The 19,819-nt window shown below is 40.7% G+C and overlaps 2 protein-coding genes across 2 annotated transcripts; both read left to right on the top strand.

The window, feature by feature from the left end:
• Positions 1 to 8,281: 8,281 nt before the first annotated feature.
• Positions 8,282 to 9,510, top strand: LOC121055049 (non-specific lipid-transfer protein 1-like). The gene is made up of 2 exons (XM_040526470.1): positions 8,282 to 8,799; positions 9,253 to 9,510. Exons 1-2 carry the CDS (start codon positions 8,390 to 8,392, stop codon positions 9,260 to 9,262), a joined length of 420 nt encoding a protein of 139 aa, XP_040382404.1. The 5' UTR covers positions 8,282 to 8,389; the 3' UTR covers positions 9,263 to 9,510.
• A 3,517-nt stretch (positions 9,511 to 13,027) lies between these two features.
• LOC102701837 (DNA-directed RNA polymerases II, IV and V subunit 6A-like) lies at positions 13,028 to 15,942 on the top strand. Its single transcript, XM_006657609.2, has 6 exons — positions 13,028 to 13,187; positions 14,018 to 14,051; positions 14,136 to 14,308; positions 14,388 to 14,439; positions 15,376 to 15,443; positions 15,535 to 15,942. Exons 1-6 carry the CDS (start codon positions 13,153 to 13,155, stop codon positions 15,602 to 15,604), a joined length of 432 nt encoding a protein of 143 aa, XP_006657672.1. The 5' UTR covers positions 13,028 to 13,152; the 3' UTR covers positions 15,605 to 15,942.
• Positions 15,943 to 19,819: the final 3,877 nt, after the last annotated feature.

Here is a 19,819-nt window from a genome sequence, read left to right as displayed (position 1 = left end):
AGGCTTATGAGATGTACAACACCTATACTGGACAAGTTGGGTTCAGTGTTAGAAAGAGCAAGACGAAGCACCTCCAAGATGGTAGTTTATGTTAGAAACATCTAGTTTGCAGTAGCTAAGGATATCGAGAAAATGAGTCATCACAAAATGATATTACAAGGACCGGTTGTGATGCTCGTATTCAGTTTAGTATCAACAAAGAGAGGGTTTGGACAGTGCAAAAAGTCGTACTGGAGCACAACCATTATCTTGCTAGTCCAAATAAATCACATAAGTTGAGGTCCTAGCGAGAAGTTACAGTGGCAGATAGAAAATTAATTGGACAGATACGACGGGCTGGAATGAAGCCAATCCAAGTTTTTGATTTCATGAAGGAGCAGTATGGAGGGGAAGACAAAATACCATTTTCTAAGTTGGATTGCTATAATGAGATTGGTCGCGAGCGCAGACAGTAGTTAGAAGCCAATGATGCACAAACATTATCTGAATATCTGAGAAATAAACAGCTATAGGATCCTACATTTTTTATGAGGTTCAAGTAGATGGTTAGTCTATCATGAATTACAAATGCTTTGGTGATCTTGTGTGCTTTGACACCACATTTCAAACCAATAAGTTTGAAATACCTTTTGCTCCGATTCTTGGCACGAACCATCACAAGCAAACAATAATTTTTAGGTGTGCACTTATATTCAATGAGACTATTGAACCATTTGTTTGGCTCTTTGAGACCTTTCTAACAACAGTGTCTAGCACCCAAGCACAATTTTCATAGATCAAGATGCGGCAATGGCAGCAACAATTGCTTATGTATTCCCAAATACAACCCATCGTCTTTGTTTGTAGCATATTTGCCTAAATACTGCTAAACATCTTGGTCATGTAATTCATGCATCGGAAAACAAGTCAGATAACCAGTTCTGGGTAGATTTCAGAAGATGTATCTACGAAGATAGGGAAGGGATTTACTCCACACAAAAATGACATGAATTGTTGGCTAAATACAACCTGAAGAATAACTTTTGGATGGAAAACCTATATGCTTGGAGGGCAAAATGGGTTGCGGTATACCATGACTCTCTTACAGCAGACATGAACTTGACCCAAAGTAGTGAAGGTATGAATAATGTCTTCAAGAAAAGATTTCATAGGAAACTGGGTCTTTCAGAACTCCTCGTAGAATGTAAGAACGTTGCAGTTAGTCTAAGGTCAAATGAGTTGGATGCTAATTTTAAGTCACGTCGAAAGACCCCAGTTTCCTACATTCCAAATCCACCTGTGTTGAAAACTGCAGTTGAATCATATACAAGGAGAATGTATTCAGAGTTTGAGAAAGAATTTAAAAAACAATTTGCATTGTCTTGTGAATTGTTGCAAGCTGCGGGGACAAACTCCACATTCTTTGTTAAGTATATGCAATCTGGTCGTGGAGCAACAGTAATATTAAATATAGAAGATTCAACCATTACGTGCTCTTGCCAGATGTTTGAATGCATAGGTATGTTTATTATTATCTTACATGTTGCTTAAATTGTATTTTATATCATTTAATATAGGTTGTTTAAACTAGCAACTATATCTTACAGGTTTATTGTGCAAACATGCTCTTAGAGTCTACAATATGAATGGCGTATACAATTTGCCATCACAATATATACTGCCTAGATGGACAAAATATGCTAAAAGTGGATTTTATATTGAAAAACCAGAAACTAAAGAGGTTGATTTGAAAACACTGGCAACACTTATATCTCGACAAGCCACATCACTTGCATTGAAGTGTTCGTCGTCAAAAGAACTTCTGAATAAATTGCAGAAAGCCATGCATGACTTCAACTTGGAAGCGGATACTTATCTAAGTGAGATGCATCAAAAATCCAATGAAATTCCTCCTATTCCAAATAAATGTGTTCGAGAACCATTAAATGGTGTAATATCATTCAAAATTCCCCAAGTAATAAAAGGTCCAAAGAAAACACGTAGTAAAAATGTTGTTGAAAAGAACACATGGAAGAAGAAGAAGAAGGGTGTCCAAAAGAATGGTTGTGACCTACCCAATACCTTTTACTTATGTGTGTAAAATTTGTTTTAAATATTTCGTTATCATATATATTGCATTGTAGGTGAAGATCTGGAACATAATAATATAGAAACAAGAGATGAACGTGCTGAGCCAAACCAAATAATTATAAGACATTAGCTATTTTCACAATTTATTCCATTACAAGCATGATTTATGAACACTTTCTTATGATATGACATAGGATTTTAATGTTGGGGCATCTTCAAACATGGATGTTTCTTTCGTTGAAGGTGGATATGCTAATTCCACGGTGCCACACATCAACCCGTCACCTTCCATATTTCAACCCAGATTACACGATATTTTAGATTTAATTTTTTGAACGAATTAGAGAGACAATCACATTTTGTTTAACACATCCATCATATTGCATATTCCAGAACAACAAACATATTGTATGTATTTCAGATAAAAAAATGTACAGATTACATAAGGATATATATGATTTTGGGTCCAAGCTCCAAAACCTCAACAAACTACTCTCATATAAAAACAATATACAAATTACAAAAGGATCTGAATTTGGATCCAAGATTTAAAGACCATACAACAAAGTACTCTCATCAAATGTACTCCTATAGAAGCTGTCAATCAAGGGAATGACATTCATCACTGGTTTGCTGACAATACCCAGCAACTATGACGCCTATCTGGTTACTGTCCATCCCAGACTTCATCTGCAAACAAAATTCCACACTCAGCATCCATCCGTAGAGTAGATACCACATTATCACCTATTTTGTTACTGTAACTTCATCCACAGACAAATTTTCACCCTCAGCATCCTGTATCTGTAGAACAGAGACCACATTATGATGTCAGTTCATTAAGTACAACAAGACACATTTTATCTTAACTCCAAAGTAATCTACTAGTGTATATGTTCCATAAGCACAAATTTTTTATCTCTATTAATTGAAAACTGAGTCATCTGACCAAAGCAAGCATTTACAAAACATAAGAATCCAAATATTGAATATGTTTTCTAGTTTTTCTGTAACAAGGTTGGAGCATATATTACTAGTTAATACAACAGAACAAAATTTCAGAACTCAATTGGACAGAAATGGATGGCTAGACAAATACATGAACGTCGAATCTATATTTATATCACCTCTTGGTAGCCCTTACAGAGCCAGCCGCCGCCGACTCTGTGGTCACCACCGATGCCCATGGCAGGCCGACGGTGAGGCAGATCCCCACCGTCCCCACCGTCACCAATAGCATCCTTGGCAATGAGAGAGGTAGAGGGGAACACTGCAGGATAAGGGATGAGGCGCGGCCGCATCGACGGGTGGGGGAGGGGCAACGGCAGTGCTTCTGTTGGATGGCAGAGGGGATGCGCTCACCACGAATCGAGTCGGGAGAAGGATAAAATGGAATCGATTCTGGAGGAGAAGAACCGACGTGGGCGATGTGTGAGCCGCCGTGTGCGATTGGAGCCGGGTACGATGGGGAGCCGAGCCACGAGACGCTTTGATCTGTCCGTCGTATGCGATGGGGAGCCGAGCGTGCGTCCACCGTCCGATCCATGGAGTGTGCACATGCCTGCCATCAGGACGTGGAGTGCGGGGGGTTGGGGATGAGCCCCTCGTGCACCTAATTTTTTTCCGCTAAAACGGCATCCTTTTGAAAATTTATGTTTCAATACAAAGTGTTTATACATGTCCTTAAGGCGAGAAAATAAATAATACTCTCTCCGTTTCATAATGTAAGATGTTTGACTTTTTTGCTTGTAATGTTTGACCATTTGTCTTATTTAAAAATTATGGAAATATCATTTATTTTGTTTGTGACTCACTATTTACTTTATTATCAAAAGAACTTTAAGCATCACTTGTCATTTTTTATATTTGTACTAAATTTTTGAATAAGACGAATGATCAAACGTTGTAACTAAAATAGTCAAATATCTTACGTCATGAAAAGAAGGTATAAATCATCGACCACCCCATATTAGATTGGTATCCACCAATGCAAGCAATTTGACAGATGCTTCCACCACAGCCATGCATGAAGACACTGCGCATTCACCAATTGAATCGGCAGCCATGCGGGTATGTAGATTCAAAACTAGTTTATTATGTAAACTAAGCGCCTGGCTAGTCTGGCATCGACTCTTGATGAAGCACCTCGCTAATCTGATGTGGTAATTAAAACCGGGTTTATTTTCATAAGAACCCCTCTAAGCATTGCATTGGATATGCATGGCCTTCTAAGTTATGCGTGGCAAACTTTTACTCTCTCCATGCCATAATATAAAACATAATTATTTTTTCTCTATTCTAGTATATAAGATGTGCATACAAGTATGCATTAACTAGCACATTTCTTTTCTCTAAATTAGTTTGTTTTAAATTTTTCACTATCAAAACATCTAACCACATTACATGCACCTAGATAATCTAAACGAGAGAGGGCGATTTAACTATTTCTTGGTCTTTATGTTAGTGATGTTAGTGGTGGTTGCACCTTATATTATGGAATAAAGAGGGTATATCATAAACCCCAGTGTTAAACCCACCTTACCTCTCTGCATTTAGGTTGTATTCTTGTACAAATTACACTGTTAGATTTTTCCTTGGTATTTGTGTTCACGCTTCTTGAATGGCTAAAATAAAATGTAATTTTCGTTACAAAAATTTCTATATAGAAGTTATTTATCTTATCTTTCTACTGTATTTTTTTAACTTTGTAATAGTTAATTTATCGTTTATATAATTAAATAGTTATCAAAAAATTAGATGATATTTCATCATGAAAAGAACGTTGCCTAAGACTGAGTTCATTTGCTTGGCTTAATAATCCAGATTCCCTCGCTCCTCTTACGCATGCATCCCAAACTGCTAAACAGTGTATTTTTAGCAAGAAAAAACTTTCTAGAGAACAGTTGCTTTAAAAATCATATCACTCTATTTTAAAAATTTTTATAGATAATAATTAATTAATAATATGTCAATCTCACGCTACGTTTTTTACATCAGTTACTTACCCCAACCAACAACGTGGCCTAATTCTCTTTCTTTCAACCTCCCAACTTCCTCGTTAATTTCTTCCTCGCTTAGACTGCCCGACGCCCGTTCCTTATTCTCATTCTCCAAAATCTGCTATGCGTAACACAAATCCGTCTGCGTTTTCACTTTTCAAGATTGGATTTAATTACTTGCTTGAAGCATTGAGTCGTAGAGGTGCACAACATGGGCCCACCTCTAGCAAGGTACCGCTTAGAAGTGGTGATGCTCTTGTCACGACGAGCCTTCATCCTCTCACAATGCGCTGCTACTACACTAGTTGCTCCCCGGCCTCATCTTCTCCCTATCTAGCTCTCAGATCTGATGAATGCCACCATGGTAACATGATTTGCACCGGCCGTCTTTTTCATCCCTGACACACGACAACATTTCAACATGTCTTTTGTGTAAGTCCTAACATTCATTTATACCGGGTGTAGACCTGACACCAAATCTCCGAAACCGATGAACGACATCCATCAACATCGGTTGTGGCACCCAGCATAAATGTGATACGCAATTTTTTTTTAAAAAAAGCTAGCCGTCTCGATTGCTCGAATCGAACTGAGCCAAACCGAGCCACCGCTAGAGGAGGCTATCACTGCCGTCACTGTACCTAGAGGTCATCTTAGTCGAGGGTGACACTAACCATGGGCAGTGGCCACCGCATCTAGTAGGGAGAAGGGAGGGGTGGGGGTTCGGTAAGAGGGAGAGGAGAGGGTTCTAGGGTGGAAGCGTACCTTCCCTAGCACGATGCCCGTCTAGAGCATTTCCTCTCAGACGCGAAGCAGTAGCTCCATCACAAGCCGTCGAGATCTGCTCCTTCATCTCCTATGACAGCTTGGTCAGGTCGTCATGGTACGTCTAAGGTTGTGTTTAGATTGAGAAAATTTTTGGAAGAAGTGTCGCATCAAATGTTTGACCGGATGTCGGAAGGGGTTTTCGGACACGAATGAAAAACAAATTTCACGGCTAGCCTAGAAACCGCGAGACGCATCTTTTGAACCTAATTAAGCCGTCATTAGCACATGCTGGTTACTGTAGCACTTATGGCTAATCATGGACTAATTAGGCTTAAAAAGATTTGTCTCGAGATTTCTCATGTAACTGTGCAATTAGTTTTTCGTTTCATCTATGCTTAATGCTCCATTTAAATATCTAAAAATTTGATGTGATGTTTTTAGGAAAAAATTTTGAGAACTAAACAAGGCCTAACCTGGACACACAAACAAAACACACACGTATGAGCTCCTCTCGTCAGAAGCAATCATACAAGCTCCAACTTCGTAGGTATGTGCAACGTTTTGGTGTATTTTACTAGTAGTATTATACTGCTAATAGAACTAATCTCGTCCATTGATTTAAAAAGGGTATTTTAGTACTTTGATTTATATTTGATTTGTTTTTATTAACTATTATATCACTTTGAATATTCTCCTAGTCTAGGTCTGCATCGTTTATTCTCTATCTCGAATCTGCATCGTCCAGAGATGGGATCGATCGGAGGCAAAAATGGGATCAATCAGGTCGGAGGGGTAAAGGACGGAGGAAGAGATGGGATCGATCGGCGCTCGAAACATCTTCAGTGCCATCTCTGTAGTTGGATCGGAATTCGATGCCCTGGATGGAGAAGCGTTTGCATTCATTCAGGTACTGGTGGGGTGCTCCAGTCACAGGACACACGGTACACATCTGGCGCGGAGGAACTTCTCCCTGCGATCACGCGGAACCATGACCCCGACGATCTCCGCACGAGCTACCGTACGGCCGCAGCGAGCAAACGAAGGCGGCGAGGTGTGCCTGGAGGCCAGCCAGGGACAGAAGATCGGCAGCCAGGAGCTTGACATGCACGAGATGGAGAGAATCCATGCCGGCCACCTACTGAATCCTGGAAGAGAGATGCGGGTTGAGACTCAGGAATCAAGAGAGGAGCCCAGCAAGCCCGCATACTGTCACATAAAAAGGATGAAATTGCCCCCTCAGAATTCTACTACACCTAAAATTGTTGGTACAGCCGTATGATAAAAATAGATCAGTGGCCTGGATTAAATTATACTACAATAAAATACACCGAAGTTGGCCACTAAACAAATATGAGCTCCTACTCCCCAAGTGCATATATGAGCCCCATGCCGAATGCAAGATCGTGTTCGTGTTCATCCACGGCCGGCTAGGTGCGAGGTGAGTTGATGTATTGTGAACATGCGTGAATGGAGAAAAGAGGAAGAGAGGAGATCGAGACAGAAAGAAATAAGATATTTGCCCATGGTTTGCTCTGTTCTGGCTTAATTTGTTAGAATTGTCTATTTGTCGTGGCACTCTCATTGTGTCGGTTCCCTTCTACGCCTGACACAAATAGGTTTGTCTGTAGATTCTTTTAATATCTGGCATAAATGAGGGTCTTATTTGTGCCGGTTTGGAAATATATCTGGCACAATTAATAATTCATACCCATTTCACTGATATTTTTATTGACACACAAATGAGGACTCTATTTGTGCTGTGTGTAAATAATATCTGAATAGTCACTCAAAATTTTTATTGCGGTTATTTGTAAGACCAGGCACAAATAGGAAAGTATTTGTGTTGGATGTTTGTGTTGGGCACGTGGTTTTTGGTCAATATATATTGGGTATTAGAAAACCATCACGGATGTCCTGGTTGTTTTATGGTAGTGTGTGAGTGTGTCTAGGATGGCGTTTAGGCCAAAGTGACGATGTCCCCTGCTTAGCAGTAATATTCCCACTCCATCTCCCATTCTCTCCTTCCTCTCACGATGGACCACATTCTCTCTCTCTATTAGAGCTAGAGGCTCCTGCATGTCTTGCATAAGACATGTTGACACTTGCGAGTGCACACTCAAATATCCAATATGTCACCCGAGCCTAGCTGGTGTCTTAGGATCCGACTCTAAGGATGCACATTGCTCATGCCCTAATTAAGTATTCATCTGCAACAAATTAAAAGTGTCTCGTTGAGCCCTTATAAGTGGTCCATGCTAAAGTGCTGTCATACCATGCAACTATACAAGTACAAGTACATGCAGGTGATGTGATAAAGAATGTTACATATCATAATTAGACATGGAAGGTCCAATTCTCTTAATTAAACTTGTAGCAAAACGGTTTACATCAAGAAAGAACACAACAATAGCAGGCAGGTGCAATGAGTGACATGTATTGCCGAAGCCGTTGGCTCATCATACCCACATGAGCCTTCTAAGCTCGCACACTTGACACAATCGTCTCGCCTCGCCGCTCTGGAAGGTCGTCGTCGCTCTCGCGGGCGCGCCATAATGGCGGCCACGGCGGCGGGATGGTCTCTAGCTGCCACGGCCACTGTTGTCGCCGTCGTCGTCGTCGCCTGCTGCGCCGCAACGGCGGCCGCGTCGTCGTCGCCGTCCTCGCAGCTGGACTGCGGCACGGTGACGTCGCTGCTGTCGGGCTGCGCGGCGTTCGTCCGGCACGGCGCCGGCCAGCTGCCCCCGGCCCCGGGCACGCCGTGCTGCGACGGGGTGGCGGGGCTGTACGCCGTGGCCGCCGACTCGTCGGACAACTGGCGGGCCGTGTGCCGGTGCACGGCGAGGCTCGTGAGGCGGCGCCACGGCCCCAGCGCGTCCGCCATCGCGCTGCTTCCCGGCCTCTGCGGCGTCGTCGGGCTCAGGCTCGGGGCCGACGCCCACAACATCATTTCCTACTGTAGAAGGTATCCAACTAAGCAACTACGTACCCAAGGGAATTTTTTTTATTTTTTAAACATTTCCAATAAATAATTTTATTACTAAACCTCGGTAAAAAATATTTTCACCGGATAAACCTTTTGACTACACCATCAACATTAGCATAGAAAACAACACTGCCACATAGGGTTTTTGGCGTGGTAGGCTTGCCCACACCATTGTCGGTAGCGTGGCAGCGTCTTGCCACGCCACCAACACTGACGTGGCCAAAAGATTCATACAGTGAAAATATTTTTTTCTGAGGTTTAGTAATAAAATTATTTATTAAAAATATTTAAAAAATAAAAAAATTCTACCCAAGATTGATTATGGAAGAAATCAAGTTTAAAAGGGATTCGTTTTTGGTTTGACAAGCATACTTGACAATGATTTTCGAAGCTGATTAGTGCGTGTTTCATCTTTTTGTTTCGATTTTGCAGCTTCTCTTGACAGCGCGGGATGGGCGAGAGCTAGTCAATCAGTAGCTAGGTACGTAGAGCTGGTACTTCAATTGATTCGTCAGCGAAGAACTATGACCAGCAATACGTACCTATCGATTGCCGGATCCGTAGAGAAAATACGTTTAATTAGGTGTGGAGTTGTCATATTTGTTGTTGGACAACAGCATGATCAAATGAATAATTTTAATTAGGTGTGATTTCTTTTCACACGGATCAATAATAATATTATAAAATTACCGATAAACTGTATAGTTTTCAATCACCTAACAATATCCACAAATTTCAATTACAACTTAAATAGCCAGGACTGCTCCAAGATTCACGCAGATATTTATTACCTTAATCCCTGTCCTTGTCCGCCCAATAGGCCGACTCTCGAGCATGCCATCGCCGCTGCCATCCTTTTTTTTTTTTTGAAAACTCATGATTTATTCCAACTTAAACACAGAGTACATGAGTGATGTTTACATTAAGAAGGGCGTTATGCAACAGAAGGCCCAAAAAGGGGCAGGTTTCAACAGATTGACTATGAAGAACATTTTGGCAAAGATAAGAGATTTGAGTAGCTGTTGCCGTAAGTCTGTCTTTGTTTGCTAGATCATGTGCGACCAAGTTTAGCTCCCTCATCATCCAGCTGATATGAATTTCACCCTCCTGTACCATCAAGCGCAGTTGGAACCAAAAAGGTAGCAGGGACCAGTTGATATGAACCAAAAAGTTTGGCAAAGCGCAGTTGCTGCCCTGCACTCGGATTTCTTTATTTCAAAAATATTTTTGGCCACGACACCAGTCTTTGTGTGGCAAAAAGCTATCACGCTAAGCTGGCTGACCATAGCAGGATAACGCTGTCACGGTAACTACTTTGCTTTCAAGATTTAGTCATAAAATTATTATTAAAATGTAAAAAAAAAATCCTCCACTCGCTGGCATGGTGAGGCTGTGGTAGCCACAGCGTACCCTCCCCTGCCCAAAAAGGCTGGCCCGCGGACGTTCGCGTGTGGATGGGTCATGGGGATCTGTTTGAGTCAGACGAGTCTATTTGTAGCTATATAAAGTCTGTCTATGTAAATATTCATACGTGGAAAGCCTCTAAATATAATATTCATATGTAGAAAATTTGTTGGTATAATATTCATGTATAAAAAGTTTGTGTGAATATTTGACCATGGTATAAAGTTTCTACACAATTTCAATTTGTTTCAAATTCATATATAAAATGTTGGGAAATTTGCAACCGTGCTATTATAATTTTACAAAGTTAGAGATATAACACTGGTATCTTAATGATATATAGAGCCCACATGAGTCAATGACACGTGGGCCAGGATGGCATATCTACGATTTCACAAAATTATAGTGACATCATGTAATTTGTAAGGTTTTTATAAACAAAATTAATATATATATATACAAAGTATCATATATATGGAATATATGTGTATTTTTTATATTTCTGTGTATAATATATTTATATATAAACTTTGCATGTATATTTTTTTTATCCATCTTTACTTTATCCCGGAATAACGAAAAAAAAGATAACTTGATCGTAGGAATTGAAACAGATACACATAAACTTGTGTTTTCATTTTTCTGATTCATGGATGTTGCCTCCCTGTCGTCTCTGTCCTCATCTTTCTCCCCAAATCAACCACCTTCTTCCTCTTTCTGCTTCCATAGATCCTTCGTCATTCTCCACCATTATGCACCCAAGATCATGCACCATTCCCTCGTCCTACCTCACCTTCTTCATTTCCAGTGGCTATTGCCAGCGGCGGAGCCAGGCCAGTTTGTCGGGGTGGGACGACCCCGACGAAATTTCTAAAATCCCTATTCCGATACATATTTATCTATATTGTGCAATAGAGATGACCCCGACGACATTTTTAACTGACTTCGTCTCTGGCTATTGCCATTAGATCACCATTGACACCTCACTAGTTCGGATTCGTCATCGCCATCTCCTCATAACCAACTAGTTTATCCTTGCCCTACCCTCCTACCGCCTTCCTTGAGCCATGCAACTCCGGTGGTGCTGCCACCCACCCTTGTCTTCTCCCCGCCGCTAATCCATTTACCACCTTTCGTCATCCCTCTACACCAAGGACGAAGCTACAACAAAATATAAGGGGTGCCACACTCACTTATTTTTAGTGTTTTAAATCAGATTTATGCTACTACGAGTATCTAAATTTAAATTGATCCTACGTATATGGTAAAAACAAATAAATTCTACTTAAATTTTTTTTGAACTAGGTTCTAACCCTAGGCACTACGTAGCTCCGCCTCTGCTCTACACCCATGCCAAAACCACCCTCTTGCCTTTCCACCCCGACCCCGACCGACCTTTACCCCAAACCTAATCTAGCGTGCTGTTGCCAACAAAAATCTCTGCTGCGATTGGTATATCTGGCTAGTGATTTCCATCAAAGAAAAATTGCCTATCTGCTACTGCTGCTTGTGAATTGCTAAAGGGTGGTGTCGATGCATACATAGATGCAGCACAGCAAGAGACAAATCAGGAAACGCTAATGCTTTGCAAATCACTACTGCTGCTACGATGTGTATTGCCGCCGGCAGGATGGTGCGACCATGACGATGACAATCGCCATCGATAGAACAGACAAAATGAATAGAGGGAAAGTGCAAACACGATAAAAATTATGTATCGATTGACTCAGATTTTTCTCTTTCCAATAGATCTTAACCCATATATATATATATGGGATGTCTGGAGCTTGGTCCCACATTGATTATATTAAGAATTATACATTATTGACCCATACAAAAGAAATTAATAAGAAAAATAAAATGCTGTATGCGAGGGTCTCCTTTCGATCCAGCATCATGGTGGTGTGGCACTTGTTCTTTAGCTTCTTTTATAAAAAGAATATTGGGGGTGCTTCACCCTGCAAACTCTAAACTCTACATCTCATCTAGTATATATGACCATGTATCCTCTTGCGTAAATCTTTTATCTCAAATAAACTCATAAATACCATGGTTAGTCACCTACAAACTGAATTCAATTAAATACAAGAGAAGAATATTCAGCTAGGCTTTGTCCAAATCAAATATCTGAATTAAAATTACCGGCTATCAATTTAATATTTAGCTAGACTTTGTCTAAATCAAATAACCAAATTAAAATAATCGGCCGTCAATTTTGATATCAATACATGCCACCAACATTAACCGACAACGAGGCACCACTCCCGGACAGCGAGGCGTCACACGGATGACGAGGCATCGCACACGAGAGGCGACGAGGCGGCATGCACAAACAACAGCGAGGGGTCTCTGCACGGGAGGTGAGGCGTGACACGAATGACGAGACGACACGCGTGGTTGGCGAGGCATCGCGCGTGGGAGGTGACGAGTCACACGGACGACGAGGGTTTTTGCATTCGACCCCCTTGCCACCCTCTGTAAGGGTGCCAAGAGGCGAAAAAGCGAAAAACCTCCCCCGACGTCAACAGCTGTCGCCGCGGCCTCCTCACCATTTGCCCCGTCGTCTATATTGCTCTTTTCAGAGGATGTTTTATATATCGCATCCTCTGGCTGGGCATGAATAGGTTAGAATTGTAATTTTTTTCAATGATACGTTGTAAATATTTTAAAAATAAAATAAAATTAAAATTAGAAAAATTCTAGAGAAGCTTGACATGGGCCCAACCCAAACGCGCATTGTGGCCCAGCCCACACCATTTTAAGTGGTACTACTCCAACATACGCGTGAGCACCCTCGTCCAAGCTCCAAACCGACCAAACGCCGCTTCTCCAGTTTCCTTCCCCACCTCTTCCTCTCGCCGCCTTCCGTTCTGCCCCCTCTTCCCTTCCGGGAATCCCTAGCCGAGCGCCCAGCGACAGCGGGAAGCCATGGCGGACGACGACTACAACGACATGGACATGGGGTTCGTTCCTCTCCGCTCCACCCCCCCCCACACACACACTCAGATACATCCTCCCTCCTCGCTCCCGCCCGTGTAATCTCGTTCCTAGGGTTTGCTGGTGTCACCCATGCGCCGGCCTGGCCATGTCGTGGACGGCGGAGGATAGGGTTTGGTCACTTCCTGGGTGGGTTGCAGACATGTTGATTCGTCTTTGGGAGCTCTCCTTTGTCGCAGTACGATAATTTTTTTTTTGTGGCGAAAGCTTCGTTTCTTCTATCTCGTGCGTAAAATCGCGTGCTTATGTGTTCGTAAAAAGGTGGATATATTGCTTTTAGATTAATGGGATGAATAAATGGTGCAGCTGCTGTCTGGTTTATGGGCAACTGGGCATAACAAAGAATCTGTTCTGATTTCTAGGTGATAGGTGTCCCTGAATTATGAGGAGACTGAAAAATTATAACGGACTCTTTTGTTTAGTGCACCCACCGTACTTCTCAAATGAGGATGCACTATGATATTTGCCTTGGTGGGGTATAATGATTGTGAACTATCTTGGCTTAATCCACATATATGTATCAATTTAGAGTCAGTGCTAACTTGTTTAACTAATGCATCAAAATGATGGATCTTTTGAACGAGCTGGTGATTTGGGTTGTGTGGTTAAAAACAAAGGATGCTTTCACTGGTGTGGTTTTTAAGTTCATGCCTAGCTTGCTGAGGCATTATAGATGATTGCACTGAACAATTCCCATCTATGTCTTTCCTGACTGTCGTGTTCCTTTCATTATTATGTTTTCTTTTCTGCTGGTATTATATGAATTTATGAACTAAACATGCTTTTTTTCCTGCAGGTATGAGGATGAGCCCCCAGAACCTGAGATTGAGGTGCAGTGCTGCTGCTTTCTCCTTTATTGCTGGAGTTAACTTTATCAGGATGAGCTATGTGTCTTATTTATTTTTTCTGAACAGGAAGGGGCTGAATTAGAGCCTGAGAATAACAACGAGGATGCTGTGGATGATGTAGTTGGGGCTGAAGTTGATGACAAGGAGCAAGAAAAGACGGCTCGTCCACGGAAAACGTCAAAGTATATGACAAAATATGAGCGTGCACGCATTCTTGGTACACGTGCCTTGCAGATAAGGTATGCTTTTGTAAAAAACACTTGATTCAGTTTATTAATTGGCAGTTAAGTTAATATGAGCTTATATCTTGTTCTGTAGCATGAATGCTCCTGTTATGGTTGAGCTTGAAGGGGAAACTGATCCGCTTGAGGTAAAGTCCCACTTTCAGTTTTTATAGACTGCACTTCTATATTTGCTCTAGCTTTTCCTATGTAGCACACAGAATGTAAGACCAGAACTTGGGGCACGTCTAAAAATTAGATAATATTTCTGTATTTGCTTTTTCGTGCTATATATTGGGCATTTATTATAGACAGTTGATGTAATTGTTACAAGGTGTTTATATATTGTACGACTACATGATGCATATAAGCAAAAAATAGATTCTGGAGTTGGTGTGACCCTGTACGGTACAACCTATTAGTTTGAAACCTAATTACAATACAAGAAGTATTTTGGTAGAAGTTTCATGATAATATGAGTTATGTAGATAGTGATCCTATTCTTTCTTGCTAATATGTTCAAGAAAATACAGCCTTTCTTTCTCACTCCGGAATCATGTAACTCCACCGTTTTGTTAGTTCCATTTTGCAGTTTGGCATTTATCCTGTGGTTTCATCATGTCTAGGTAGTTGACAGCTGTTTTTCATTCCACTGTGCCTACATAAGCACTTACTAGCAAAATCAGCTCTAGTAGCATGCTGCCCCCATGACTGTGAGCTCTAGTTGCGCCTTGGGTGCTAGATAGTGGGGTCTACATATTGCCATGTTTTATGAACACCATTGTGGTATCTGCTTTGCTTGTGTTCCTTGAATTTTGTGCTCATTATGTGAAAAATTGATTGCTTTTTCATTAATTTTATCTGATAATTTATCCTTGCTCCATGTTTTATTGGGTTGGAATATGATTTAAATGTGTCATACTTTTGTATAAAAACATCAAAGTAGTGTTCAACCAACATAGCTTTCCAAAGCAGAAGTAAAACAATGCTGTGGAGCCCTTTGATTTTGTTTGGTAAAGTTCCGTTGGAAAATAAGCAATGTTACTGATTATCTTCATCTGATGATTCTTCTGATGCAAGTTCAGATTGCCATGAAAGAATTGAGAGCACGCAAGATCCCTTTCACAATCAGGCGATATTTACCTGATGGAAGGTGAGATACTGAGATGACATAATCAGAAACTTTAACCAGGCAGCTCAATATTCGTTGTAGCTTGACTGTTATTTTTGTTGTTTTGAAATAGCTATGAGGACTGGGGAGTTGATGAGCTCATTGTAGAGGACTCCTGGAAACGGCAAGTTGGTGGGGGCTAAATAATGGGATACAAAACTTCATGTAGTATGGCAAAAGCTTTTAGTTTTGTGAGGCAAGTTGACGTGGTACTTTCTGCGGTGGAGGTTGATGTAATGAACTAATCTGTAGTTCTGTTATTGGCCGCATAGATCTGCTGTACACTGGAACTGTGTTATAATTGCATGGTTTCATGGACTAATTCGGATTATTGTAAGCATGCTCAGTGTCTTTACAATGGCTTTTAACAGTTGTGTTTGAACTGTTCGATACTCTGAATGACTTGCAGACTATTTTTGACTTCTGAACTATTCGATATGTTTATCGACCTATTTTGCTGACTGAATATGCCATCAATGTGAGTTTAAGGGCTCCTTTTGTTTGCTGTTGGATGAAAGGTTGAAAGATGATGAATCGATGAAAGATGAATGCGCCACATGATCAGATGAAACGACATTAAGTTGTGCCTGCATGCAAGCTCATCCGGTCAGATAGGCATGGGAAATTCTTAGGTATGGGAAATTCTGACTGTATGGGATGCAGTTTCCGCTTTGTTTCGATCGTTTTAGCCAGAAACAGATATTTTCGGAGATGGAAATGGAAACTGTAATGTTGTCAGGTAAGAGAAGCGGTAATCTATTTTTTTAATCGTTTTGTCGGAATTCTGTATTGGGTTGGAAGTTTTCAAAATTTATTAGAAGTTTCCGAAAGCCCATAAAATCCGTAGCTTGCTCAAGGCCCTATTTCTTTCAGCTTGGGATTATTATAATCCAGATTTGAGAGTAACATGAAAGAAACAAGTAACTTATTGAAGTAACTTATTATAATCTGGAGCTTAACTTATTATAATCTAATAAGCTTATTTAGGTGAGCTTTTTCCAGATTATTGGGTGAATATTACCCACCATGCCATGCCACCCCACTCTTTATTTAGACTTACAAACTCAATAATATATGCTTTAATAATCTAGGAAAAAATAACTCATAGCTTATTCTAGTACAAATTATAATAATCTAGCTTATAGTAATCTGATTCAATAATCTATATTATAATAATCTTAAACCGAAAGAAACAGGGCACAAGTCACATTGGCATAGCCGATTTGCCCGTCTAACTCAATTATCCTAAATAACTTTTCTCTCTCATCCTCTATATTTAGTAAGGTATTGTTCAATATGATGGGAGTATAAAATGACATTGTTGTGTACTTTTTTTTTGCGGGGAATATTGTCATGTACTTACCTTTTTGTTAAATATGTAATGTGGTATATTGTTGTTTTTTACTGTTTACCGATCGATATCGATGTATTTTTGTTTTGGTGGTTCTGTTTCTGGAGTTGTGACGATGTGGATGTCCTTTAGTTTCTGTCTCTACAATACAATTTTTATTTCGGAACCACAAATATCTATACTAATATAAAAAGGAGAAGTTATAATTTTTTATGACCACACTAACAAATATACACATAATTTACTTATCTATTTTTCACTGTTAGATGCAATTATCCAATGATTCGAAATGACCTGAAACATCTTTGCAATCCTACACAGGAACGTCCCCTGACTACGCGTCGTCCCCGTCCAGCGTAATGCCCGGCGCCGACTGCCCCCATCCACCGCTCCAGCCCCTCCGAACGCCCGGCGCCGATTGCCCCCATCCTCCGACGCTGCTCCCGGCCTCTGCCGACTGCGCCCATCCTCCATTCCTCCGCTGCCGCTCCCGGCCCCCGGCGCACCTGGCCGACGCCCGCCTCACTCCGGCCGGTCGCCTCCGCCCCCACCAGCCGTTGCCGCCATCTCCGTCGCCCACGTCGGACGCCACCGAGGGAGCCAGTGCGACGTCGGGGATGAACGAGCAGCAGTAGAAGAAGGAGGCCCGCGACGATGGCTACGACGAGAAGCGGTGCAAGAGGGCCGTCGACCACTCGGCCCGTCGCGCCGCCCTCGACCCCGGCGACATCTCCTTCCCGATCAAATCCGCCAAAGCGTACCTCCGCATGAACCAGGTCAGGCGCCCCCCATTGCCTCCCCCAACCCATCCTTGACTTGCTATAACCAAGCTTGCTTCGATTCGTTCCAGTACAAGCAGTGCGCGAGGCGCTGTGACGAGGCGGTGGAGAGGGGGCAGGGAGCTCCGGGCAGAGAGAAGGCTGGTCGTCAGGGCGCTCTTCTGGAAGGGGTCAACGCTGCTTAAGCTCGGCGGCCACGCTTCGGATTACAAGCCGGCGATCAGGGTGCTGCAGCAGTCGTTGGATGAGCAGTACACCAAGGCTGTGAATGTTAAGCCAGAGAGCTCCAGGAGGAAGAAGGTGGAGGAGCTGGACAAGGAAGCTGCCAAGCACCACCGAGACAAAGGTTTTGACTTTCTCTTTTCCCCTCTTGAAGAACAATTGTCATTTGGATTAAAAATTGTGTCTTGGGAGTGGAATTTGTTTAATTCCTTGTTTGGACTGTTTTTTAGAGGTTGTTTGGTGGATGATGGATGGGTCATGGGGAAAGAAGATGGGTTTGGAGTTAATTAGAAAATGTTCAGCTGATGCAAATATATAGATTGCCAAACTGTATAAACAATCGGAAGCCAATCTTAATACCATCACGTACCAAACTAAAAATCTTTGATCCCATCTCAAGTTCTCGGAACCACCAACAATCTGATCCATCTGAATCGTGCACAGTAATTGATTGCTCTGTACTGGTCGTCTGTCGCTATTGGTGTTAGTTCAATCGTCATCCACGTTGGATCAGACAATAATATTGCAATACTTGCTATTTCTACTCATGTAGCCATACACAAACTTGTTTTACTCATAGAAAAAACCAAACAACATATTTGTATACTAAAAATAATTTATGAATAAAGCGTTTATATATGTATTCTTAGATATCTAAAAGCTAAGACTGAAAAATAAACTACGGTAAAAAAATTTCAAAGTATTCAAATTTAAGGTTAAAATTTAAATTTTGGCTTATAAGCATCAGCAGAAGCGAAAATATGGCATAGGAGTTTGGCCTAAAAGGGTGACTTATGATTATTCTTAAAGAGTGCCAGTGAACAAGGTACGAGGGTATGGCTAGGCCCTGTTGTTCTGCTTATTTTTCTGCACACTTTCTTTCCATTTCTGAAAATAGTAGAGAGATGATAGGTTATGTTACATTTCTGAAAATCCCTGTTAGAGCAGCACGTTAGATTTGTGCATTGGTACATTGGATGCTGAGGAAATTGGAATCTTAATAAAACAATTTAACAATAAATTCGATTTGTGCATTGGTTTATAATGCTAATTGCTGAAAAAATTGGAAAAATGTGAATAAAGTAGAGGATGTCTGTTTACCCATTAAACCAGGGAATGACTAAGTTCTCCTTTATGGTCCATATAGGTCTTAGCGATCTTTAATCCAATAATGTGAATTTTTCTTGCTAGTAGAAGATATGCCCAAAGCCAACTTGTTATTGCAACAAAAAAAAAAAAAGGAATTGAAGATGCTCTATGGGGCATATATTGTTCTGAACTGGAAATGTTTGATCTTTGGTCACTCACTGCTTCAATACCTAGCTATGCAACCTTAACTTCGTCACTTGGATATGTATATTTGGTTGTGAATTGGTGTTTCAATATTTGAAAGCAATGCAAACTACTCTTCAATGTTTTAACATTAGACTGCGATCAATTTAAATGTTTTTACAACTATAAATATTGTCGATTGATAGTAGATGTATTTTGGTTGTAAATGTTGAGAGTATGTAGTTATGCATTTTGTCATTTTTCTCTTTTCGTGTAAGATCATACTGTAGTAGATATAATATCAAAATTTTGATTCATTTAGTTCATCTTGCAAAAAGCATGCACACATTGATATATTTACTATTACCCTGGCCCCATCTTTTCGTTTTTTATGCTTATAAACTAAAATTTGAATTGTCAACATTAAATTTGGAGTTGATTTTGAAGTTTTTTTCATATAGTTTTTTTTTTTAGCCTTGCCTTCTAGAGCACTAAGAATATATATATATATATATATATATATCCTAATTTATTTTTTATTTATAAATATGTCGTTTGGGTTTTTCAATAAAAAGCGAAAAGATGACCACATATGTGTTTGTACCACTTCATACATTTATGGAGATTTTGAAAAAGTGTATGAAAAGAATTGATATGTATTTTAGTAAATTTACATTGCCTCAATATGTACAACATTTTTTAAAAAAAATTTTGTTACTAAATATCATCACGGT

The sequence above is a fragment of the Oryza brachyantha genome, chromosome 7, assembly GCF_000231095.2.
Source record: "Oryza brachyantha chromosome 7, ObraRS2, whole genome shotgun sequence".
NCBI lineage: Eukaryota > Viridiplantae > Streptophyta > Magnoliopsida > Poales > Poaceae > Oryza > Oryza brachyantha.
This window is presented reverse-complemented; position numbering and strand designations above follow the sequence as displayed.

Bases quoted from the DNA above. Each gene is read 5' to 3' on its own strand.
- LOC121055049 (XM_040526470.1), top strand. From the start codon at position 8,390: ATGGCGGCCACGGCGGCGGGATGGTCTCTAGCTGCCACGGCCACTGTT.
- LOC102701837 (XM_006657609.2), top strand. From the start codon at position 13,153: ATGGCGGACGACGACTACAACGACATGGACATGGG. The intron at 14,052-14,135 runs GTGCAGTGCTGC...TTTTCTGAACAG, and splicing joins CCCCAGAACCTGAGATTGAG to GAAGGGGCTGAATTAGAGCC. The intron at 14,440-15,375 runs GTAAAGTCCCAC...ATGCAAGTTCAG, and splicing joins GGGAAACTGATCCGCTTGAG to ATTGCCATGAAAGAATTGAG.